Source organism: Pectinophora gossypiella, chromosome Z (genome assembly GCF_024362695.1).
Source record: "Pectinophora gossypiella chromosome Z, ilPecGoss1.1, whole genome shotgun sequence".
NCBI classification, from domain to species: Eukaryota; Metazoa; Arthropoda; class Insecta; order Lepidoptera; family Gelechiidae; genus Pectinophora; species Pectinophora gossypiella.
Window position 1 is genome coordinate 14,627,335 of NC_065433.1, and position 27,058 is coordinate 14,654,392.

The 27,058-nt window shown below is 36.5% G+C and overlaps 2 protein-coding genes across 2 annotated transcripts in view; both read left to right on the forward strand.

The window, feature by feature from the left end:
• The first annotated feature begins 178 nt into the window (after positions 1-178).
• On the forward strand, positions 179-25,053 carry LOC126380603 (peptidoglycan-recognition protein LF-like). The gene is made up of 8 exons (XM_050030134.1): positions 179-508; positions 6,400-6,558; positions 6,639-7,181; positions 14,036-14,194; positions 16,621-16,819; positions 22,507-22,619; positions 22,825-24,051; positions 24,351-25,053. The coding sequence occupies exons 1-7, from the start codon at positions 304-306 to the stop codon at positions 23,091-23,093; spliced, it is 1,647 nt and encodes a 548-aa protein (XP_049886091.1). The 5' UTR covers positions 179-303; the 3' UTR covers positions 23,094-24,051; positions 24,351-25,053.
• A 294-nt stretch (positions 25,054-25,347) lies between these two features.
• The window catches only part of LOC126380710 (dynein axonemal heavy chain 8), a 73,836-nt gene continuing 72,125 nt past the window's right edge, over positions 25,348-27,058 (forward strand). Inside the window, exon 1 of the mRNA XM_050030305.1 lies at positions 25,348-27,043. Within this exon, the coding sequence (XP_049886262.1) occupies positions 26,774-27,043 (270 nt within the window). The 5' untranslated portion in view covers positions 25,348-26,773. The remainder of the gene's footprint in view (positions 27,044-27,058) is intronic.

The following is a 27,058-nucleotide window of genomic DNA, read 5'->3' on the forward strand; positions in this document are numbered from 1 at the left end:
ATTGTAGTTAAGTACATTCACAAAAGGATAATTACTCAGTAGCACAATTGGTTGACTATTACTAAACCGCGGGCACAAGCGCCATCTGGTAAACGCGCCCTGCACCACTCAAACATCCTCTTTACGAAAATATCGGTACTCATGCTAAAATGGCGACTATCAAAGTTTACGAGTATCAGAGTTGTTTGCAAGAAATGAAGTTAGTCGCGCTCTGAACGACACAGAGAGCCGTCGCCTCTACGAGACACGTTTATCAACAAACTCTGACGTCATCTAGATTTATATGTCTAGTTGACAACAATCATGTGGCCCGATGGCGAAGGACCAAGCCACAACGGTCATGGCCGCGCCAGTTCAGGCTCCGAGGTGGTTGTCATCGGAGACCAGGTCACATCCACCGCTGCTCTTCAACCCACCATCTCCAACATTCACAACTCCACTAAATGCCACATCGGGCCCAAATTCGTCTCAATTTCCCAGACGGTGCACAGCAATGAAGTTGTTAAAGGTAAGATCATTCAATTATTTAGCTTAAGATTCAGCGTTTTACTTTAAGGAAATTAGTAGTGTCTACGCGCGTTGGTTGTTGTTTGCTCACTGTGTGCGCAAGCGTTTTCCTGGAAGCAGCTATATACATTAATGCAGATTTGTTTAATGCGGCACGCTGAGTGAAACAAGTTTATTCGACTAATCAGACTTATGTTTCGAAGTAGATTTATTATTTCATGTTATAGTCTTGTACTGTTATTCAAACAATAAAAAACTTGGAGGAAAACCACATGTAATCGTGACTTATTCACATATTTTTATTTATTTTTCCTGTGTGTATGTTTTGACGGCTCGCTGCTAACCACTTAATTATTTGTCAGAATTAAGGCCTAAGTCGAGTAATTGTTACAAAGTAATTTTCGATGATCAGCTTCTGCGAGGTAAATAAAATAAGATCTAAAACATTGGTATTTTCACTAGTTTTAAATCTTATCGTGTGATTGTTCTTTGTTTGGTTATGACATTATACCGAACAAGTAAGATGTACCGTGCTTTGGAAGACACGGTTCCTAGCTTAAATACCCTCATCAAAACCAGCAGTGGTGCTTCACGCTGCTGCGAGGTGGAGTAAGGTCCGTAGTCCATATTTGTATATTCGGTTGATTAATGGGAGGTCTGTGCTAAGCTATGGTGGTTATGTACCTATTTGTATAGGCTGTTTATAGAATTCAAGTACCTAACCAGACTTCATTTTATCAATATAAACGATGCGAATGATCTTTTAAGTTATTTTTATTGATAAAATGATTATTTTTTTCCTTAATAGGTACTGCAAGTAGCAAATGATAAAAACATTATGTCAAGTCATATTAGTAGATAAGCATGTGTTCTCTCTGAAATATAACATCAGAATTTCGTCGCAATTACGATTTTTAAAAATATAGCAATGTATGTCACTACATGAAATACTTAACCGATATCGTACGATGTCGCCTATTGTGCTTATGTTTTATTCGTATGTTTATGTCCTTTGTATATGTTGTTGTGCAATAAAGTATTATTGATTGATTGATGTCGTACGATATCGGAATACGGTACGGAATCTTGTAGCTATAGATTACACTCCGTAGGTAGGTCGTTAATTACTAAATATTTACATACACTTTATAACCAAATTAAATAAGTTATCAAAACCGTCACGAATCATCATCCCCCTAGCATTATCCCGTTTTTCACAGGGTCCGCTTACCTACCCTGAAGATTCGTCAAGTCTGGAGAAGCGACTGCCTGTCAGACCTTCCAACCCACGAAGGGAAAATCAGCCCAATACAGGTTAGGTCACATACCTCCGACAATGCATTTCTCGGGAATGTGGGTTTGCGCACGATGTTTTCCTTCACTGCTGAGCACGTGATAATCATTTATGATCCAAACATGAATTCGAATACAAATTCGACAATCCTTGGTTTAGGTTTGTGTTGGATTCGAACCTGCGCCCTCAAAGTGAGAGGCAAGCGTTCTACCAACTGGGCTACCACGGATTTTTAAAATCGTCACGAATGATTTTCTCAATTGATAATACTTAATATTATTTATATGTTATTTTAGTCTGTCGTGTGTGTTTATTGCGTATGCTATAAATGTGTGTGTTTACTGTGTGTAATTTCATTATCAAGCCGCGCGAATGTATCTACCTATTTTGCAATGGTCACATTGAATCGCTATCTACTCTTCCATAGTAATCAAACTTTCTTTGTTAACACATAAATCGAGCAAACTTTATTAACTACAATATAATTATTACAGTATACCAGTTGCCCAAGTAAAATAATCATTTTAATGACGGAACAGATCTACCATCAATAAATAAGCAACTAAGTATGGGTATTGTGATGTGTAACGTGCTACTAATTTCTCTACGCGGACTACTGAAGAAGCATAAGAGCTGTTCGACTCCTTTATCATTCCGAATTTTAACATTTCCTCTACCTAATTATCTAAATTTATCTCTTTTCGTCTTGGTGAGATCGAGCCCTATATTATTTTAATTGTCACTTTTATCAAACACGGTTATAAAACACTTAGAGAAACATGGGAAAGGATACGCAGGCGTTCCTCTATGCTAAGTAGAGAGTAAGTAGTAAGTAGAGAGTTTACGTAGACAGGACATTTTATAAAAAAACGCAGACATTGTGATAAAAATTAGTTGCACTCGGCCTGCGCGCTAGACAAAGATCTATAAATCACTACTTGTTTACGTCTTACTACGACTCTAGTTGCGTAGGTGAAACGACGCGTCCTTGTAAAATGGCAAATTGTTCAGATTTTTGCAAAAAGATTCCTGCTCTTCATATTTACAAAAAGATGGACCGGCCTATAGGTAGTACAGACTTGTCGGCCAACCATGCTTCATACATAAATATGCGGAACAGAAGCGATTGTGAGCGATTATTTTTAGTTGCCATGGAGATCGTAGCTGCCACTTTACGCGCTAGAGCGCTAGTGATTTACCGGTTTGCAGATAGTTAATCAATAGAAATGTCAAAAGTCACAAATTCATATACTTACTTAAGAAGTATTTTATGGCTTTACTGGAACGGACACAATCTTAACACGCTCATGTTATGACGCCGTGTATTGTGGGTACATACCTATCTTTAATGACGATATTTGGCGTAGGTACTGCAATGCGTTTCAATTCCACACCCAACTTAAACGATTCCAAGGCCTATGTTAAAAATGTTGATTTTAGTCGTCGACCTTCGCTCGATCGAATTGGTGTCATTGTTCTGTTTCTTCTACGCTGCGCCTCTGGCTATCTCTGCTTCCGAAAGTTATTTTTAGGTCCCTAACGAGATTTCATGTTCATTTTGGTATTTTTTCAAAATAATTATAGTTGTATAATTGTTGTTGTTGTGTTGTATGTTGCGTTGTTTTTTGTTGTTAATTATAGTCGTACAGTGGGTACTGTGGGTACAATCGATCTACAATAAGTTATAATAAACTCTCTTGTCAAAGCAGCACGATAGCTTCAATTAGCCATTATACACCAGTGAAACGCCACACCATTAATGCACCTATTTCATATCTTATCAATTTTCCTGGGTTACAAGCGGTGAACTAAACAGATAAATTCAAGATTAAATATTGTTTGTCAATATAATGTAGATGCCCGCAGCACTGCGATGTACTTAGACATACACTAGTTGCTTATTTAATATCTAGATATCTGCTATGATCGATGAACGTAAATAAAAATATAAATTTAAAAACTAAAACCGACTGCGGATAAAAAATCACGTTTAAAAAGTATGAATTAAGACAATATTCTAAACAGAATTTAATTGTGTTTAGCAGTTAATTGGTAACAGACGTGGATACACACGTAGGTACATACGTGAAAGAGGTGAAACACATTATGCCTCCCGTTTCCTTCGCCGCAGTCGGTTAATAAATAAGGAAGCAGTCTCTTCATACTCGTTACTGTTATGTCGCTATTTGTCGCTGTTTAGCATATTACGCCGTTTCGTAAATAAAATAAAATGACAAAAAGCGCGCGCAAATTCATAAGCACCATACAGACAGTACCTATTACGATATGATTTTGAAGCCCCTCGCGGTACGATTTTGGTTGTGTCATTTTTTTTGTGTTGGTGTTCAAATCACGTCGGGGTCACCAATGAGGAGGAGTTGGGCCTCCTTTTATAAATAAAAGTCCGAACTGGATGGGTATATCCTCTATTGTTCATCAACACACACGGATATATTATGATACAGTACAGAAGGTTACACACATAAATTATATAAAAATCTCTGAGCGAATTAAAAGCACACCTGTCGCCTAGCAAGCCTTTCACCAAGAGAGAGAAGTGAGGTGCGGGGGGGGGTGACTTATGGCCAAGCGTGAGTCGACTCATTTTATTCGGAACTGACTACAACATTATTCAGCCTTGTCATACGCCACAAATGCTTCCATGTTTATATCCGTTCACCGGCTATGATGCATTTGTACCAGTTAGGGAGCCGTTGGAAAAACGCTTGACTTTCACTGTGAAGGCCTTTTTCATATTTATAAATGATTATCATGCTCAGCAGTGAATTTAGATATCGTAAGGCAACCCACATTCCCGAGAAATGCGTGGTATGTGACATAACTTGTAATTGAGCTGGTGTTCCCTTCGTGGGTAGGAAGGTCAGACATACAGTCGCTTCTGTAAAAATCCGGACCTATAAACGGTAAACGCTAGGGTGATGATGAAGGAACTAATAAAATACAAGCAGAAAGATTGTACGAATTTTGTGCTGAAATAAACTAATAGCTAAGACGAAGATTTTCATAAATCGAAAATATAAAATACAATCCGGAATATCTTCTTAAGTGTATTATCTTTTCTCGGAGAGCCACTATATAGAGACAATTAATCTACATCAAAAGACCTTTAAAATTACAAATAGGGCAGCGGTGTTAGTTCGATTGGTATGAAATGCCTCCTTCTTAAACGTAAAATTCGGCACATATTCTAAAGAGCAACTATTCCCGGCGACGCCGCCTGAAACACATTTATTCTGAATCAAAAGACCTTTCAAATGACATATAGATCACTGGTGTTGATAGTCAAGACGAAAAGTTTGCCTATATTCGATTCTAAGATCCAGAATATCTTTTGATATTTGCGCATATAAAAGTAAGTGCGCAATGCAAACAAATGTCAGAAAGCAATATTGCTTTCTTAGATGAATTGCTTCGATGTGGCCATTTTAACCCCCCTGCTCTAGTTGTCATAGAAACAATTAAACCAGCCCAGACGTACGGATTATTGGTGTTGGAGGCATTATAATTTTACCCATACAAAGTGCGTTTTTTACTTTGCCGTGTATCTCGATGACTTACATTATTACCTATTATACAGCCAAAGATAAAAGACTACTGCCAAGAACCCACTTATTTCTCTCAAACCTTAGGTATTATAGTAGTAACTATTTATGTCGTGGCCAGATCGTAAAATTTCATGATGTGGTCGACCATTTAATGAAATGGTCATATTTCATGAAATTGCCAACTTAAGTTGACCATATCGTTGAAACGTTAACGTTTAATGATATACCAATCAACGTTTGGCCATATCGTTAATGTAGGAGGTGACCATGCTATGTGGTGTAATAAAAATGCGAAAAGTCGATTAATTTCTTAGGTTCAAAATTATTTACCTATTTGATATGGAAAATTGAACAATAACATTGATTCATCGATTATAATATCAATCAAGTTTTTTATATAATCGACACCAGCGCCACTATCGGTGGATAATGTTACTAATTTTACGATATGATTGCCAACGTTTGGCCATATCATGAAGTAATCATGCATTTAGTTGTTCATATCGTTAAACGTTTTGTGTTCATTGATCTGGCCAAACTACATCATGATGTGGCCAACGAATGATATTCTATTTCATGAAATGATCGAGCACATCATGAAATGATCAATTCTATGATCTGGTCACGACATTTATATACTTAACTTAAACACAATATCATTTTATTATTGTATAAAATAGCGTTGTTCATAACAACTACGGTAATGTAGTTCTTGTACTGTATTTATTACATAGGTATCTACTTACGATAAATCTATTTTTAGATTATTTATTAAGTAGGTACCTACCTACTATTCCTACCAAGTACGAATAGGTATCCATTCCTTTCCTGATGACCAAGATGTTTAGGTATAATCTTTTTCTTCTGCCGTTACCCCGTCTTTTCAAGTAAATTAATAAATGATAGCTACTTATTACTCGATACTTCATCGACGTGGGCTCTCTTTTCAGTCAGTTCTTCTTGTACTTATGCATTTATATAATTTATGTGTCAATTATCGTGACTTAACGTGGTCCTTGGTTGGTGTTTCAGGGCGATTTCTTGGTCTTGAGCTAGTGTCGCCGATGAAGTCGCGGCGGCTGCGCTGCTCCGTGGCCGTCTGCGTCTGCTGGGCGTTCGTCGTCGCCTCCGGGCTTGGCATTTACTTCCTATGTATTGCCTTGTTTGTGCCACAGACTCGCATCGACATAGGTAATTATCTTCACCGCTTGTTGTTAATCTACTAATTGCATACTATGGAACAAAATCTCAAGTTTAATTATTTTGGCTAGGTCTCAACGAGACGTGGTACCTGCGCCGGCCGGATTGGCAGGCCTTGGCACCGTCATCTGTTTACAAAATGCAGTTCCTTCGTCTGCCTGTTAAATACGTCACATTTGGACACTCGGCTGTGAACTCCTGCGACAACAGACGTGACTGTATCACTGAAGTACGGAATATTCAGAGGGATCACTTGGAACGTTTCGGTGACATTAGCGCTAACTATCTTGTTGGTGGCACCGGGCTCGTTTTTGAAGGCAGAGGCGCGAATGTTATAGGTGCAATTATTCCTGGCTGGAACTCTAAAATGATTTCTGTTATGTTTTTGGGCGATTATAGACAGTCTGTTCTTGACGATGCACAGATAGAGAATGTCCGCACGCTCCTAAAACAGCTGGTCAACGATAATGTCCTTGACCCCGCGTACGAGTTGTACGGGTACTGCCAAATACTAACATATAATGTATCTCCGGGTCCGAATATCATGGTTAAAATGCATAAATTCGAGCACTGGCGTAATGAGAATGCTAGCAAGTGTCTAAAAAGATACTTCTGAAGAAACTTTAGTTTTGGAAGTAATTTAAAAATCTCAATTTTTAAACTGCCTTGCGCATTTTTTTATTAATTATGGGTGATACTTACTGATATTATGTTACACAATTATATCCAGCTTTTAAGTTCGCTGGAGTTAATTACTTATATATTTAGTTATGCAGTTTCACACTACTGAGACAAATTACAAGGATAGATACTAAGTAAAAAAATAAGCTTTATTATGTATTTACCAATGAGATAATAGGTTAAGAAATACGAGTATACCTTTTTGAGCGACAATAAGATCCATACATAAACTCACACCCGTAGTCGCATATGGGGTGGGCAGAGCCCAGAGTGAGATTAAAAATTCAAAATATCTTCATTTGGTTATATTTTTTTTTGTCGAACGTCATAAATCCTAAATTAACGTGGGGATCTATGGGCCCTCAAAATATTTATTTGAGGTTGATAAATATGATATTATCCATGATGAACCTGTATTTTCTCATATTATTTTTGACAAGTTAACATAGCTATTTCAGAAAATACAATTCATGATCAATATAAGAGCCACGCTCTTGTCGGTGCAGCATTTTCCATGCTACTTTTTAGGGAAAAATAGGGCAGTGGTTTCCCTCTTGCCTTCCGCCCCGCAGTACTCTGTCTGACGCAAGTGGGATGGCGCCCAAAGTATACAAAGCCATACTAGGACTGCTGTCCTCCGACTCTGAATAGTACTGACAGTTACTGCTGACCTCCTCAGGTTCCAGGTTATAGTCCCTGTGACTTGCCCCTTCCATCCTGCATTGCCGTACCGATGGCTCCCATCTTCGCCTCTGCAACCGTTGAGGTCTTCACCCGTATCCCTGGGCAAGGATTCTACGTTATACCCCGTAGGTCTGGGTCCCCAGTCGAAATCAACCACCGTCTCACTCCTGCCTACTGAGGTAAGAGGCGCCGAACGACAAGGACGTGCTGAACAGGAGTTGCCCCAGTGGAAGGCAGAGAAGATGACTCTGTCCCCCCTGGGGCCGGGTTAATGGTCTTGTATGAAACCAAGACCAAAGGCAAATATAATTACCTAGCTATATTAATGCATCTTTCTTTTATTCAGGATCTTCCTCTTTTTATCTGTTTAATTAGGATAGCGATAAAATAGTGTATTGACAACAAAAGTTAAAATCGATACGCAGACTTTAAAAAATATTTAATGTAAGTAGGTTTTATTTGTGAAAGAATTACGTACATACCTACATTAAGTTTTTGTATCGTTGGCATTACATGTGAGATACGATTGTTCTACTAAGTATCTGTTACAAATGTGGCATTTTGTTTTCTGTCAAAACGATCTCATTACAACTTAACCTAGAGTTTTGTAACTATAGGTTAAGTTGTAAAAGTACTTAGATATTATTTCTTAAATTAAATTTTACTCTTATGTTTCATTATCAGAAGCCATATATTCCCTTTATATTTACTTACAACGAAAAAAACTTTGTATATCAAGACTTTGTCGCAGATTGTGATTAGCGTTTTTTTATTATAAATAGGTTTGCGTTTCGCCACAATCTTACCTGATAGTGGGTAAGTGAAGATATGGCCATATCTTCAGAAGATATTACCACAAAGTTTATACACAATTAATCATAAAGGTTACTACTAGTAAATGGCTTTTCTCCTCAATTTTGAAAACAAGTGTATAAACAGGGAGAAATCAGTGGGGCCAGGAATTGGGTACCTACTTAAATAAGGTATGCATAACACTGCAGTCCGCCCAGTAGTGTAGTACGGCACACTATGGATCGAAAAATGGCTTTCATAGACATAGGGATTTAAAATTTTAAGTGGTGGTTTTTTTGCTGGATATAGCTTCTATTACCTATTACTATATAGGAAAATGATACCCGAGTTGATTCTGTGCAAAAGCGGATAAATTATAATTTTTTTATGAAAAATTTGTATGGAGCTACTATGAAAAATCCGATTATCTCGAAAACGGCAAAAAAACCGTAATATCCTGACAGATGGTTATCGTACTAATTATTTATGATTTTTTGACATAACTCATAAAACGGTTTGAGATGCCATTTTTTTTTAAATCGGTAACATAAAAAATATTATTTTTTTTGATTAAAAACGGTTTCTTTCAAGTAACACATGTATTTAACAATATTATAAGACATAATGGCATCACGCCTGTATTCCTGATGGAGTAGGCAGAGGTTAAGTATACCCAAGCTTCATCCGCTTCATCCGCTTTTGCACAGAATCAACTCGGGTATCATTTTCCTATATAGTAATAGGTAATAGAAGCTATATCCAGCAACAAAAACCGCCACTTAAAATTTGAAATCCCTATGTCTATGAAAGCCATTTTTATACTTACAAGGGTATACTTAACCCCTGCCTACTCCATCAGGAATACAGGCGTGATGCCATTATGTCTTATAATGTTGTTAAATACCTGTGTTACTTGAAAGAAACCGTTTCTAAACAAAAAATAAATATTTTTTATTTTGACGATTTTTTTAAAAAAAAACGGCATCTCAAACCGTTATATGAGTTATGTCAAAAAATCATAAATAATTGGTACGATAACCATCTGTCAGGATATTACGGTTTTTTTTGCCGTTTTCGAGATAATCGGATTTTTCATAGTAGCTCCATACAAATTTTTCGTAAAAAAATTATAATTCATCCGCTTTTGCACGGAATCAACTCGGGTATCATTTTCCTATATAGTAATAGGTAATAGAAGCTATATCCAGCAAAAAAACCGCCACTTAAATTTTTAAATCCCTATGTCTATGAAAGCCATTTTTCGATCCATAGTGCGGCACCAGGATGCTGTGATCGGACTTGTAGCTCCTTATATTAGCTTTTCCAGATATCATTCCGAAACATGAGTCACGAGGGTCTCGAGGGTAAACCTACGCATTTTTATTTATATACCTAAGTATATCATAGATATTATTTTTTATGTTTAGGCTTTAATTAGATAGAACGTAAGACTGAAAAATTTATTGACCGGGGATCGATCGCTGCAATATTGGATATCAAGCATATACGTCATAGTATGTGTTTGATATCCAATGTTAGCGATCGAGCCCGTGGTCAGGGAACAAAGTTAATTTAAAAGTAGGTACTGTTGCTTTGTATTTTGGTACATCATATCACGAACCATTACGTATAACCACCACTTAATTATACGTTTGAGGATCCGTTGCAATAGTGACAATTTAGTAATACCTACCTAGTTTCACGTTCACTACGTTTATGTCTCTATAAAACCGGTGGATCAAAACCAGTAGGGGAAGGCCGGGCATAGTGGATACCTTAAGGTATTTAAGGTTATAGCAGAAAAGGTTTACAATACAAAAACAAAATATTTATCACAAATTAGTCTTTATTTATTGCTCTTACAAATACCAACATCAGTAACAATAATCAACTGCAGTTAAAATAAAAAAGTACGATTGTATTCGCTTTACTGAATTAAGACATTCCTAAGAATCAAGAACTAGAAATATAGGAGAATTAATCAATGTACTAACCGCGTAAAATCAATCTTTTATTTACGAAAACACAAGTCTCCACTCCGCGTATTAAACTAAGATGGCCCGACGTAACAGTAGTGGTGTGTTGAATTAATATCTAATATTTTAGGAGAAGTGGGGAGTATTCGCTTTGCCCGGGGTATTCACTTTGCCCAGCCTTCCCCTACGTTTGTACTTAAATACATGTACTTGGTTAGGATTTATTCACGTCACCTTCCTAGAATTTATCTCTATTTATCCGCCCACCTAACCAGACGTTATTCCAGTTCGCAAAAGCGACCACCTGACCATCCAACCCGAATGGAACCACACTTACGAGTATAGCGTAAAGTACTAACATGTAAAATATTACTGCACTAAAAATGTAACAAATGACTCGCTAAAACTCGAGGAACAACAAGTCCAACATGTATTAAGTATGTATTTTATGTTCATAATTGATCACAATTAATCATAATTTTATAATTGTGAGAGCGGCGTTTATGAATAATGTACCTATAATATACGCTGTCCGGAATCTAGAAATAAATTGATAATTTATTCAGGAACCGACAAAAAGATATGTGATTGTATTTTATATACGTACCTACAAAAAGAAAATAAAGATTGTACCTACCTAAATAATGAGATATACCTACTTGTTTGTTTTACTCACAAAATCAAATACCTGCTTACTTACGTCAAACAATCAAATCCCTAACGGCTGAGTCTTCTTCTTATTGTGTGTCAGGTGTTAGGGATATTATTGAGCCGCCAAAGGCCCCTGATATGGCTCATGTAACGACTACTTACTTACATCAGTAAGTAGTAATCGGGACCAACGGCTTAACGGGCCTTCCGAAGCACGGACCATCTTACTTTTGGACAATCAGGTGATCGGCCTGTAATGTCCTAACCAAATTAGGGTTCGCAAAGCTATTTTTATGACCGGGAGTCGAACTCAGGCCTCCGGATCGTGAGCACAACGCTCAACCACTGGACCAGGGAGGTTAACACCCTGTATTATCTCTCTCTTTATTTAAGAGCTGCGCTCTTGTCGGTGGAGTAATCGCCTTCATTACTCCATAGATAGGGCGTGTAGAACGGTGGTTGCCCGAATCGCCTTCCGTTCCGTTCCGCAGTACACTGACGCACCTGCATATCTACCTAGCTAGGAATATACTTACCTAAGGGGTAGCCGTAGCAGTTTAACTAACTACTGACGTTACAATAAATATATTTTTGGTATTCTAGGGTGAGAATTATTTATCATTCATGATTGGATCATTGATATTAAGTGGTTTCCACGATTTTATCCCGGTTAATGGCAATAGACTCGCCCCCTATTACATGGGATTAAAAACAGCTGGCGAGGAGTAGGTGTATACATACACACCTCTGCCTATCCGTTCGGTGATGCAGGCGCGACGTTATGTTATGTTCCAGGGTGCGCAAAGAAGTTTCTACGGCTCTAGGCATATCAAATTTCTTGTGCCTGTATATATTTATTCCTTATTCTATGGCCTTTACCTACTTTACTACATACGGAATGTCCTAACCTAGAATAACCTGACCATTCTGAAATGGATGATAAAATAAATAAGTTTTAAAGCAAAATTATAGCAAATATTAGCCTCAAGCATAACTAATAAAAAGATTCCTTTAATGCCCGACGAATGTGACTATAAAGGTACTTGCATTGTATCCACCTATGTGGTCGAAGGACGGCTAAAGGTAAAACACAAGGAAAACCTTGTCAATACCGCGCTTCCTTTGAAACGTAGCGCTGTCCGATATATAGCACGTAGACAGACTGAGGAACCCATGCTTGCTTATATTGTTATTAAGTAAGTATATTTAATGCAATAAAGCGTGAATAATGCTTTATTATAGATAGATACCAAACAAACCAAACCAAACCATATCAAAATTATTATAAGTGCACTAATATGTTAATAGATGTCAATAACCTATGTGTTTATCAAATAAGTACTGAAAATTAAGGGGGGAATTTTTAAGCAGTTCAGGAGTCCCAGTGAAAATTTCACAAGAATTATTGAACATAACACAACATCCCGCATGTTTTGATCGCCATCTATAGTAGGTACAATCAGAATTTAGACTGAGTTAGTAATTCTTCATCATCAGCCGGAAATCGTCCACTGCTCCAAAGGGTCACCACAATGACCGATCCTCTGAAAGTATTATTAGATACTTAAAATTACTTACTATCTTACTCTATTTTATACCTAACTATAAACAATGCAGTCTGTAAATAGTGCCAAATGATTGCTCAGATAAATTGAGATACATACATTTATTACATAACTAAATAGTTCTATATTTAACCGATTTAATTAAAAAGAGGTTGTAATGAAATCATATTTGTAATATTGTTGCAATTGCCCAATTCGGGTAATTAACATAATAATATTTTGCCTTTTTTTCTTAGTTAGATAACCCTTTCACGGACAGAGACCATGGGTCATTGATTGTTCATAATAGGTAGTATGACACCTCAGAATCAGAACGTCGTTGAACGTTCTGTCCTTAAAAGTGCTAAGTAAGTAGTTAATATTTCTAGCGTTACCTAATCGAGTTTAAACTAAAAACAAATAAAAATAATAAAACGACTTCAAAATCTGTTCAAAAAAAGAAATAATATTTTTATTATAGTATAGGTACTTATTACAGGTAGGTATTACAGGTACTATATTAGAATCGAAATTCTGAAGTCGGCGGAAATAGAAAGACAGCTGAACTAAATGTTCAACCCACAATCAAACGATGGTGCAATTGCAGGAGTTGCAGGTAACGAAGGTTGCTGGTTGCGCCGCGCCGACTACAGAATTTACATAGAAAGTATTCAAACATTTCTAGTAGGTATTCAACAAAATATTATATCGTACTTTTGATAACACATAATTTAGAAATCGGTTTTTTTTAATTACGTTTTTAATGTGATGTTCTGTAACTACGAGTCTCATCCCAAATCGTAGTACTTTAGTTTAGAACCAAAGTCGTGCAACTCAAGTGTATTCTTCTATCAAGTGGGTTATGAGATGGATTACCAACCCCATCAATCCTGGTGTCAGGGTGTTATTATTGAGTCGTCAAAGACCCCTGATTTGACTGGTGTAACGACTACATACTTACATTAGTAAGTAGTAACCGGTTAACGTACCTTCTGGTACGGATCATCTCGGAAAATAATTTTGGACAATCGGGTGATCAGCCTGCATTGTCCTAACAAAACCAGCTCTGGTGTGGTGACACAAAGTGATTTTTGTGATTAGTTCCCTCCGGGACAAGTAAAGGAACATTATTGTTTGCAGACTTGTCTTGTCCACGGTACCTTTGGGATTTGGTGAAGAACAGTACGCGGGCAGAAAGAGTGTTGTGCAGTATCGCGTCGCTGCTCGTCATCCTGTGCATTTTTCTCATTGTCTACTTCACCGTCATCGCCAAACCCAACGAAGAGGAGCCGGACACAGGTGGGAATATACAGGGTGTTAGTGACATCGTAACGAATACTGAGGGGGATGACTCAGACCATGATTTTCAGTTAATATCAAGTGGAGCTTTTTAAAATTATTTTGATTCTATACGTTTGTGACGGAAAACTGCACTTGATATTAACTCAGAATAATGAGCTAAATCATCCCCTAAGAATTTGTTACGATGTCACTTATCTACACCCTGTGCAAGCAAGTACATACAAGTAGCCATACAAGTAGATAGGGTATTATTAGTGTGACATCGTACCAAATACTGAGGGGGATGATTTAGCTCATTATTCTGAGTTAATATCAAGTGGATTTTCCTGTCGGAAAATTCATGAAAATTTTAGTGTTTTTTAAATAATTTTCCGTTCCATACTTTTGCGACAGAAAATTCCACTTTATATCTAGTCAGAATCATGGTCTGAATCATTCCCCAAAGTTTTCGTTACAATGACACTAACACCCTGTATGTATACAAACACACCAACATACAAGGATTACAAACAGAACTAAACAAAAATAAAATATTTGCGCTATTATGCTAAGTATATATAGCTGGTTATTGATATCATTATACAGATACTACAGGGGCCGTACTGCAGCAAGGAAAACGGCCCCTTACACTTGTTGTTTACATAGAAAAAACAAAAAGTTTTCTAAGTTATTCAATTAATATGCAGGTAGTGTTTTTCTTTCTTAAGTGATTTATTGTTGCCGCAAATGGCATTAACTACTTCTACCTGTAGACACAGTTCACGCCCTTATCCCTTCCGAGGTGGGCAGAAATACAAGTCACTAGAAGACACTTGGAGCCACCTCGGTAAACCGTTCAATAATACTTACTCACAATTGGACATACTCACACTGGATCTTTACGCCTGTGCGAAGTCATATCTTGCGATAATATTCGACCAGATCGCTGTACAATATATACTAACTCGCTTATACCGGATGAGTGCTTGATAGCTGCATTGCTATCTGTCGAATAACTTCTGGATGAGGTATCAGTATTTTTATCAGCAAGTGATGAAACCCTTAAAATACCAAATAACACTAGCGCTGTGCTGCGCGCTGGACACACATTATAGCCACTATTAGCTAGAGATAATTGGTGCGACCTTCGATGCTACTCAATTCATGAAATCTTACGCTGTATGGCCAACCTCAACTCGTGGTTTAGTGCACTTTTTTCTTAGTTAATTATATCGACTGGCATTTAAAAACACAGTTGTGAATGATTTATGGTGTATAGTGCCGCAAATTCTTTATTGCCACCTGCGGACTCATACAAACAATATACCCACCCAATTCAAGTCCTACCCATAAACTTGCATCTGTAGATTCCACTCCATCTATACTTTAATTTTAGTCATCTGAGTAGTATGTATTTAGACTCTGTTTATACATTGTTTTAAGTTTACGCGGTTATTATCATAATTAAAGCACATAATAACGGGTTCTTACCGCGTTTAAATGGGGATATGAGACTCCCGATATTTCGACACTGTTGCAAGTGCCATGATCACGGGATGACTGATGAGATTCGAGTGGAGTAGGTAGATCCATAATTTTCTACGGGCAGACATATCTGTCTACCCTCTTTCTCTGCCGCTTGTTTATGTTTTTGATACCGGATTGTTCGGAACCATCTGAACTCGCACGAAACTCACTACGACAAACCGCACTCACTGTGTCCTCACGTTTTTTCACCACATTAGGCCGTTTCAAGCTTTTTACAACACCTACTACTGGATTCCACATACAGTATGTGTCTGGCTAAGTACGACTTGGGTAATAAATACATATGCCATACATACTAGTTTATTCCAGTTTAGGTTGTTTTGTTTATAATTAATTTTCGATAAGTACTTATAGACATATATTTCAGATAAGATTAAATATTTAAGTGGATTAAATGTAGAAGCGATAAATAACGTTTTCACAGGAAACTTAAAATAGTCGAGAACAAGTCATACAAACGTATTTACTTACTTACTTAAAGTGATAATTTAAATTTACATTTGCTCTTCACAATGCTGGGTTTTCACGCTGCGCGCTAGTAATGTTATGTATGCGTCACTCGGATGATAACTGGCAAAATAAGTAGTTTATAGGGTTATGTGTTTGACCGCTACGTATAGGTATAATAATATGAATTAGTATTTGTGTATGTACGTCTGTTCCCTCATAACTCGTAAATCGCTACGTAGACAGTTAATAATTATTTGTTGTTCACTTTTTATTTTAATTAAGATTATCATGACTGGATATATTTGGCAAAGAATATGCTTCATTAACAACATACATATACATTTTTAACACCGTGACTACGAGTATTATCATTACACATTAATTGTATTAATTGTACACATCATCACCAAAAAATAATTATAATAATTGAACATACTTAATGGCAGCTCCATGGAACATATCGCGTGAGATGTGGCTAGCTGAGCCTTACTCCTACACGAATGAGATCGACAGCGTGTTCGAGCCCCTCCGGCTGGTCATCATCCAGCACAGCGCCGGTAGCGAGTGCCATCGTTTCGCCTCATGTGCCTCAGTATTGCGCAACATACAAGGCTATTACATCAAAGTGAAACATAGAGATATCCCGTAAGTACTTAATTGTCCCCCATTCATAGCAACAAGTCGATTTCTTAGTATTCTTCATTACTTCACACTGATAAGACACATATAATTGTATATTAGTTATGTCATCCACAAGAGGAAGCGTAATTCCATTTTATCTTGTTGCGCTAGTATGAAGTGCATATTATACAATTAAAAAATATCTGTCTGTAGGTAATTTAATACCTATAGACAGACATCAATAGACCTTTCTATGATTGTTGTTAGTGGTGTTTTGTACCTATGGGTAAGGGTGGACATTTTAAGTACGCGTGAGTAATGTACTATATAATAATATAATGTACATAGTGCTCGTAAAGTCCTCCTAACTAAAGTGAGACTGGGCCGAACACGTTTCTCGGATGCATCGAGAGTGATGGGCACGGGACCCTCAACTGGGTGCCTGAAGGTGGGCGTACAGAAATCGAGGCAGACCGCGTGACGACCTCAATTCCTATAAGAACGATTTTAGGAGGGCCTATGCCCATCAATCATATTCATTCTTTCGAGCCTTGTCGAGAGCAGACGCGTCGTAAAATTTTACTGAGAAATATTTAACTATCGGAATCGATTTTCAACTCTATAGTCCTTTTAATATGTTATTTTATTGTCGTGATATAATCTATCAGTTGTGCCGTTCTTAGTGTGCCAACAGTTCCCCGCGCAGAACGCTCACCCCCGCGAGTGCATATCGGTTGAATAATTCATCTCTTTCTGCCCTGTGCTGGTGACCGATTTACTGAGGTATGGCTAATCACCCATCGCCGCCATCGCATCTCAAGTGTCAATCAAACCCGGACCTTAATACTCTAAACTTAGAGGATTCGCCGATTAATATTAATACGCAGCCGCGCAAACGTAAGTTTAACATTATGGATACTACAATACTCGATGCAATTAATGACGTTAAAAACTCAATAACTTGTTTGCGAGCGGAGCAAAACGAGAAGATTGACCTCATAAATGAAAATATCAACTGTGGCGTGAAGAATGAGTTGACTAAACTGAACACATTATTTGACGGGTTAAAAGCATCGCTAGAACACACAGATCAAGACCTGAGTGAAACAAAAAACAGGGTATCTGAATTAGAAAAGCGAGCTTCTGAGGCTGAAAAAAAAGACTCTAAAATATCTGAAATGCACGCAACAATCTTGAATTTACGTCGAGAAAATTCAAAACAACAACAATGGGCTCGTCAATTAAACATTGAGATACAAGGTATTCCCGAAGGTCGCAATGAAAATCTTACTGATATAGTGATGCGTTTGGCTACAATATCTGGTATTCCTCTCCAATCAGATGATATTGATAATATTACCAGAGTGCAACCAATGAATCCTATCAAGGGTCAACCACGCAACATAATTGTGAAAATGAGGAAGCGGCTCACAAAGGACAACTTTATAGCATCTGTGCGTAAGCAACGTAATCTGACTACGACTACCCTTGGTTTTTCGGGCGAAGCAAAAAGAATTTACGCTAACGACCATCTCACACCGGAAAACAAGAAGCTATTCAAAATCTGTCGCGACAAAGCTGCCTCAAAGGAATACAAGTATTGTTGGATAAAAAACTGCAAAATATATGTACGGAAGAACGACACATCACCTCATATCCATATTGGAACCGAAGAGGATTTAATCAAAATAAAGTGAAGACTATTTTCTTGAGCAAAAGTTATAAATCATTCCTAGTTTTCAACTTCACAAAAAATGTGTTTATTTTCGCAACCAGTATTCGTTTATTTTTCTTTACTTTATCGATTGTGGACTCACACACTTACATACCCTACACCACGTACTCGTACACACACATACACACACTCACAACATTAAAGAAGGAACGGCACATAGCTTCATACATTTTTCTAATATTATTATTGCATAATGCGTTTATTTCGCCTTTCGAATATAATTTCTTATATCTCCTTAATCTGTTATTGTTGCCTACAAGCTTATTTATTCACTGTGCTGTTAGTCTTTTAGTAACCTGTACTCTCAATAATAATTTATTATTACCTAGGAGACGTATGAATCACACTCATTATCAGCTGAGGCTTATAATAACGCACCCGGGACAGTGTACACGTGAATACAATATGTATATACGTATGTCTGTATTGTTTCTGAATGCAATTCTTATTCTTGTACTGCATATCATATCATATTATTATTATATCTGTACAGAAAAAACTACTTCACGTTCGATCAATCTATGATGTCATTTTACTATCAAAACGTAAGAGGTCTTCGCACTAAGACTGATAGATTCTACTTAGAACTACTTAATAACTGTTACGACATCCTAATAATAACCGAGACGTGGTTGGCTAATGATATCTTGGATAGTGAATTTTGTGATAATCGATACTCGGTGCATCGCAGAGATCGCTCTCAATCAGAAACGGGTAAGTCACGGGGAGGGGGCGTGATGGTACTTATAAAACGCGAATTTAACTCGGTACATTTAGACACATGGAACCCGCCCGGCCCCTTTGAATCTATATGGGTAACAATCCCGAAAACCGTTCTAAATACACGCATTACTTACACAAATGGTACCTCCGTCGACCCGTTAGACTTTGACCTTCACATAATTGCAACCTATATACCAGGAAAAAACTCTAAACACAATCGCACGGACAACGATCACGCCGTAGATATTAAAACCTTTTATAATGAAATGTTAAACAAATTAACTTCTTACAGTAGTGATAAGTTTGTAGTTATAGGGGACTTCAATTTATTTAACATAGACTGGCAGAAAAATATCCCTATACAGATTAAAACAGGTTCTACTGAGCTACAGATGGAAGGCGCTCACCTCATTAGTGAATTAGCGTTACAGGGCCTTAATCAGTGTTCTTCTCTTAAAAATTCATCCAACAACACCTTGGATCTATTATTTACAAATTTAGACACAGAAATCATAAGTTGTGATAAACCACTTACAAAAGAAGACGTAGCACATCCCTCATTCTGCTTTGAGTTAGACCTTTGTACTCCTCCGTTGTTACATAGTATGAATAAAAGGTTTAATTATAAAAAGGCTGACTTTGAAGCCATTAATGAATTTATCAACAATATTAACTGGCCGGCTCATCTACAATCTGAAAATATTAATGATGCCGTTCACTTTTTTTATGATCAATTGTATCGTGTAATAACTGACACAGTACCATTCCAGCGACCTTTCTCAGCTAGTAATTGGCCTACTTGGTACTCAAACCCTCTCAAAAAAATCTATAAAAATAAAATGGCTGCTCATAAACGTTGGAAAAAATTTGGTAATTTATTAGATTATAATACTTTCTCTTTACTAAGGGACAGGGCAGTAATCGTTCAACGTTCATGTTATTGTGACTACATAAAATCTGTTCAGCAGGCAATAATAAAAAATCCTAAGTATTTTTGGTCATATACTAAATCTAGACGCAAAAATAAATCTAACTATCCCTCGAAATTAACTTATGCAAATGACACTTTTACTGATGGGCCACAAATTGCGCAGGCTTTCAACGATTTCTTCCAGAGTGTATTTGCTACCTCTGCTACGTCTTATTCATTCTACGATCTACCCCAAACTACATCTGATAAAACCATAAGTAAGTTACAAATAACCAAAAAACAAGTAAATAAGGCACTAAAAAGTGTTAAAATCGACAAGGGTCCAGGTAGTGACGGTATTCCTCCTTTGTTAATTGCTAGTTGCGCAGATTCACTCACAATACCAATTTATATTATATTTAATCGGTCTCTCGCTGAAGGTGTCTTCCCAGATAAGTGGAAGGAGGCACACATTGTCCCAGTACACAAAAAAGGTTTAAAAACAAAGGCTGAGAACTATAGACCTATCTCCATTTTAAATATCTTCGCAAAAATCTTAGAGAAAATTGTTTTTGATAATATATATCAAATAATTTCTAATGAAGTACCATCAACTCAACACGGGTTTATAAAGGGACGATCTACAGATAGTAATTTGGCACAGTTTATCACATACACACTTAAAAACATGGATGCCGGTGGGCAGGTTGATGTGATCTACACTGACTTCGAGAAAGCTTTTGATCGTGTGGATCACATCATCCTGCTACGCAAACTTGAACATCTAGGAATCCACGGTGACCTACTGCGTTGGATTGAGTCTTATCTTCGAAATAGATCACAATCTGTTGTCATTGGTGGTCACAAATCAAACTTTACAAAAATAACCTCAGGGGTACCCCAAGGATCCCATTTAGGGCCGTTGCTGTACAATGCCTACCTTTTTGATATTTGTACATGCTTTAAACACTCGTCTTGTCTTCTTTACGCGGATGATAAGAAGGTGTTTCTAAACATAAAGAAAGTAGAAGACTGCATAAAACTTCAGGAGGATATAGACCGGCTGACAAAGTATTACTCAACTAATCGTATTACAGTTAACATAAACAAATGTCAGATAATCACATTCAGTCGAAAAACTCAAACAGTGAAGTATCAATATTGTATCAGTGATTACCCGATTCATAGAACTGAACAAGTTAAGGATTTAGGACTAATCCTAGACGCTAAACTAACTTTTAATAGCCATGTCGATTACATCACGAACAAAGCATATAAGTCACTGGGCTTTATTAAAAGAGCATGTAGCAATCTTGATAGTATCATGTGTATTAAACTCCTCTATTTTTCTTATGTTCGTAGTGTTCTAGAATATTGCTGCTCGATTTGGTCTCCTTTTTACTTAAAACATATATCCGCCATCGAAATTCTGCAAAAAAAGTTCTTGAAATATCTAGATTTTAAATCTAAACACTACAATCAAACTTACGAACAAAGATGTCATGAGTATAGACTGCAACCGTTATCTAGTCGTAGAATTTTACTGGATCAATGTTTATTGCATGATATCCTTCACGGGCGTCTGAATTCACCTGAACTCCTCAGCGAAATTAAGTTTTCCACACCTAACCGCAGAACAAGACACACAAAGCTATTTGCTTCCAGTCTTACGAAAACCAAGTACGCATATAATAACCCCATTAAACGCATTTGTGAACAATATAATGAACATTTCACAAATATTGACATTTTTAATAGTAATAAACCTGCTTTTAAAAATCAGATTATTAAAATTCTAAATTCTAAACTATAAGTAAAGTAATCCCGTTCTCTCTTTAAACTACACCCTACACACTTATCAACCACACTCACACTCCCACTCAAACACATATTCACACCTTTACATACACACTCACCTCATACAGATCACAAACTCACACCGACACAACTTTGAGTCTATAATCAATTTAATTTATTAAATATCATTATATAAAAACTGTTTCCTACTACTACTACAAGTCTGCTCATAATGACAATGTACTTTTCTATCTGCATAACCTATCTAGGGTAACCTTTAAGTAGCTTAAGTTGGTTTGTTAAATACTTTATTATATGTTCTGTTTTATAAGCTGTTGGTTATCTAAATAAAATAAATAAATAAATCAATGGGACCGAATAGGCTAAAGTCCTTGCAATGTTTTTGAAATTGACCAAACGCCCTCTTCTATGCCAATAGTAAATACCTGGATTGTTCCAGCTTTGGTTGGTGCTTAATTGTTTAAGCTCCATTACATAAACTTCCAAATGCTTACTTCTACAGATGCCAATGTTAAAAAATTCCAGGTATAACTTCCAGATAGGAAATGATGGCAGAGTGTACGAGGGCCGGGGCTGGCGTAAAGAAGGCGCACACACCCAGTTTTACAATCGGTGTTCCGTCGGGATCGGCTTCTTAGGTATAATCTTCTCACCTTCTAATTTTTAGTACTTACCTACAGATCTTGTGATAACGCTATACTTACTACTACCGTATAATTTATTCTTCCAAAGTAATATTTAAACCAACCATCTGGCTTGTTACAATCTGCTTCAAATCTAACATTTAATTTAAAACAAGGAAAATCTGCGATATTTTTTATAAGTAAACTTATTTATTTCTAGGTGACTATAGAGAAGAGTTAATAGGACATAGCTCTGTAACTGCATTACAACAAACCAGAGCGCATATGTTGCTTAATGCAGGTGTGCAGATGGGGTTCCTACACCCGGACTATTATGTGGTTGGTGCTAGCGATATTCAGAGAGATGGAACAGAGAGTCCTGGTTCCAACTTATACAGAGCCATTCAACAATGGGCTCATTTCGATCATGAAAATCGATTTCGTAATAAAAGTTGCGACGAAATAAACGCTATGTTCAAAAGAAACTGATGACGTATTACGGAAGATTGTACATGAATACTGAAAAAATGAAATTAAATTTTATTTGTTTTGTTAGAAACAGAGCATTTTAATTATAATACGAGCTAATACATATTACTTCTCGTTCTTTCTTACGGCCTACTTTTTTCTTAGCTCGCGTAAATATTCGACCAAAATAGATAGGTATGATTCAGACCATGATCCGGAGTTGATATCAAGTGGAATTTTCCGTCCCAAAAGTATAGAACTGAAAATAATTTACAAAATAAAAAAAATATCATGAATTTTGCGACAAAAAATTTCACTTGATATTAACTCAGAATCATGGTCTGAATCATCCCCCTGAGTATTCGTTACGATTTCTCGAACACCCTGTATTAATTAACTTCTTCTTCTTTGCGAGTCGATGGCGATCGAAACTAAATTTTTGCTGACCAATAATTGGCCACGCTTACGGCATTGTCAGTGGCTTCGTAAAGGTCTTAACTTTACTAAAAAAAGGTACATAAATCATTTTTACAAGAAACGTTTTGCCTTATAGAAGAATGATTGAGGTTTCCACTCTATGGTGAATCCAATTTGATCATAGTACTTGTTTAAAGAAAGTATCGAGTGACATTTCTTTTGTTTTAAGCATAAGTTATGAATAAAAATAAGTGAATAAATCAGATGCTTAAGTAAGTACTAAAAGTACTTATAATACCTGCCTACCTACAATACATATAGGGCAGGTGAGCCGGTTGTGGCCACCGACCCCTTTGTGGCCATTTAGAACTTCAAATCGTTATAACTAAGGCAAAGACAAATATATTACTCTATGATTTACGGGAATAAAAATATCTAATATTGGCAATACTGATAGCGTTGACCGCTTTGATGTGTCAAACTTCACTTCAATCCAACAAGTCATTATTTTTTCACGATCGTCAATTGTTTTAAGTCTTAGCAAAAAAGCTAAGGCGAGCGGGTGAGTAATCAATCATTATTTTTTTAATCCTTCATATTTTTTTAATGTTTATGTTAATCCTTCATAAATAATACACTGTCTAAGTGGTACTAATGATATTTTATCGCTATTTGTTTATTAAGTGAGGTATGAGAGGTGGCCACTAGTGGAACGGAAATTAATGAATTTTCCCATCTTTGGCCACATGACTGGCCAAAAGTGGTGCTCGTAGAACCCCACTTTTGGCCATTTAGTTTTTATCGTGATTTTTCAACTTAATTACTTAGCTGTTTTGATATAAGTTATCTATTCATTTCCAGAGTTACGATTATAATGTCTCCATCGAAGCCAAATACTAAAAAAATCGGTGTCGTGAAAAGAAAATTGTTCCAGTACTCACCGCATAAAATAACATTAGCTTTGAACGCAATAAAGAATGGGATGCCCGTTGCCACAGCTAGTAGAGATTTTAACGTACCTCGAACGACTTTGCGTTTAAAGTTACTGAGATGGAAAAGTTTTTGCCCAACATTTATTTATAAAATCTTAAAATATAAGTACTTAAATTAAAGACTGCATACCTACCTGCAATATGATTAAGTATTATATAATATTTTTTTGTGATTTAGAACTATATTGATATTAATTTAAGCATAAACTTAAATTTAATAAGCAAATACAAATAAAAGTGTTATCACAAGTGTACCTAATTAATAAGAAGTAGGCTATAATTGTTTACTTTATTGCAAAGATAGGTTGCCAATATTGTTATTTAATTTTAAACAACGAATGTGCATCATACCTAGAGATAATTATAAGAATACCTTTCAAGACTGGTCATTATAATATTATAGATATCTACCTCGTATAGGTTAATGTTGATATCCTCAATTGTAATTTTAATTCAAGCTGAAATATTATATTTCATATTTGTCGTCAATATTATGTTAGCTATTTTTCTCTAAATAAAGACTGTTGGTCGTAAAATATGCGATTTTCGAATAAACTTTTTATTACTTTGAATTACCTGCTTTTTATTTTTGATGAATTTTGATGGCCAGAACTGACACATGACTGGGCCAGAAATGGGGTAAATCTGGCCAAAAATGGCACAAATTCCCATTTTTTTTTCTTTTCAACAGGATTATTTTTCCATTGAATCATTATGAAAAAAAATGTATCCTTAGGCTAGATTTATATATATTTAATCACTTTTTACAAGAAATATGTCCGTGATAACAAAAACTGCAAAATGATATAGCCTCAAAGTCTACAAAAGTCTTAAAATGGCCAAAACCGGGTCACCTGCCCTATATAGGCTGATTTTTTATCTCTTCACTAAAAGAAAATCAGAGTACGAGAATCATTTACGGAAATGGAGTCATCCATTTCCGTAAATTTTCAATTTTAGGTACAGTCATGAGCAATATAATGTACCCACTTTAGGACTCTATCACACTAGCATATTGGACATTTAGTGAGACTTACAGTTTCAATTTGTCAAAAAAAATAATGTGACATGTTACCAAAGTGTATACGTATTAATGCTCGTGACCGTACCTTTTTGTATTAAATGGTTAACAAAGTGATTTTTGTGATATGTCCCCACCACCGGGAATCGAATCCGGAACCTCCGACTCGTTAGCCAAACGCTCAACCGCTAGACCACGGAGTGCAGTTTTACGAAAATAAACGGACAACATACAATATACGTGCAACATTCTGTGACAAACGGAATTTGTAAGTTGGTACGTTAATTTATCGATAATTTACAGTTATTTTTGCGTGTAGACGATTCTAATCCCGTTGCAAGTATCAAGGGAATTTTGTTGACTTGTGTATTCATAATTCTATTTAATACAGAGCTATAAAAAACAAATAAGGTAGATACTTTAGGTATGTTTTAGGTCAACAAATAGACACAGACCTGAGGGTGCTCAGTTGGGCGCGAACCTCGGCTCAGGGCGTCGTCTGAAGCCTGGGACCATAGAATAAATAATAATACTTGTAGAATCCTAACTTCCACCCACACCAACTCGTATCGGACGCAGACCTCACCCCCCTCTCTGAGTCTTAAATGGCCGTAAGCCGCTAAGAAATAAGAGGGAGCATATAGACTGTCTGTCACACTCACACTTGTGCGTTCGACGGCACACGGTAAGACTGGGATTCCTAATACCTAAAATAAAACTGGTTTAACAGTTTCGAAAAATAAGCAGCCGGTTGGAAAGAGGCAAGTTTGATTGAAAATAAGTTTTCTTCTTTACGATCTTTAGAGAATAAATATAACACTATGATTAGGCACTTAACGCTGCGCAAAGTGTTATACTTAGTATAAAAATATATTATGCAACCTTAATGAAATGACCAAAATATAATGGGTATCAAAATTTAAGAACACTCAACATAACGACACATGGAAGAAATAGGCAGTTTTTATCCTCATTTCATTGACTTCATTAACAAAGTAAGTATAAAAACAATAAAACATAAGTAGGTATTTTTTTTAATTTTAATTAAGTATTTGATACAATCTCCTTCCACACATATAATATCGTTATCGCTACAAAAAAACCTTATTCGGAATTCGAAAAATAATATATTTAAGTTATTTGAATTTAGAAAATAGATTGATTTATTGTTGTCCTGTCGTTTCTGAGTGATAAATAACAATTGTTATTTTTTAAATATTTGGATTAATTGGTCATATTCCATTTGTTAGTGGTGTTTATTAATATTCAACATGGATATGGCAGGCGCAGCCGGCGCAGCCGCCGACGACGAAGAAGACAAGTTTGAGCCCGACGAAAAACATGAGAAAATACGGCGCATGTCCAAGAGGCAGTCTACGATTCCAAAGCCGGAATACGGGAACCCATTGCGTGTTGATGTGGACCGAACTGCCTTGGAAGCCATCCTCGATGTCAGCCAGCGCCTCAAGGATATTCAGAGAAAAAGCAGGCTTTCTCAGGGTTCTTTGGCCCTGGGCCATGAGTCTTATAAAGACAAGCAAGTAAATAAAACTTCT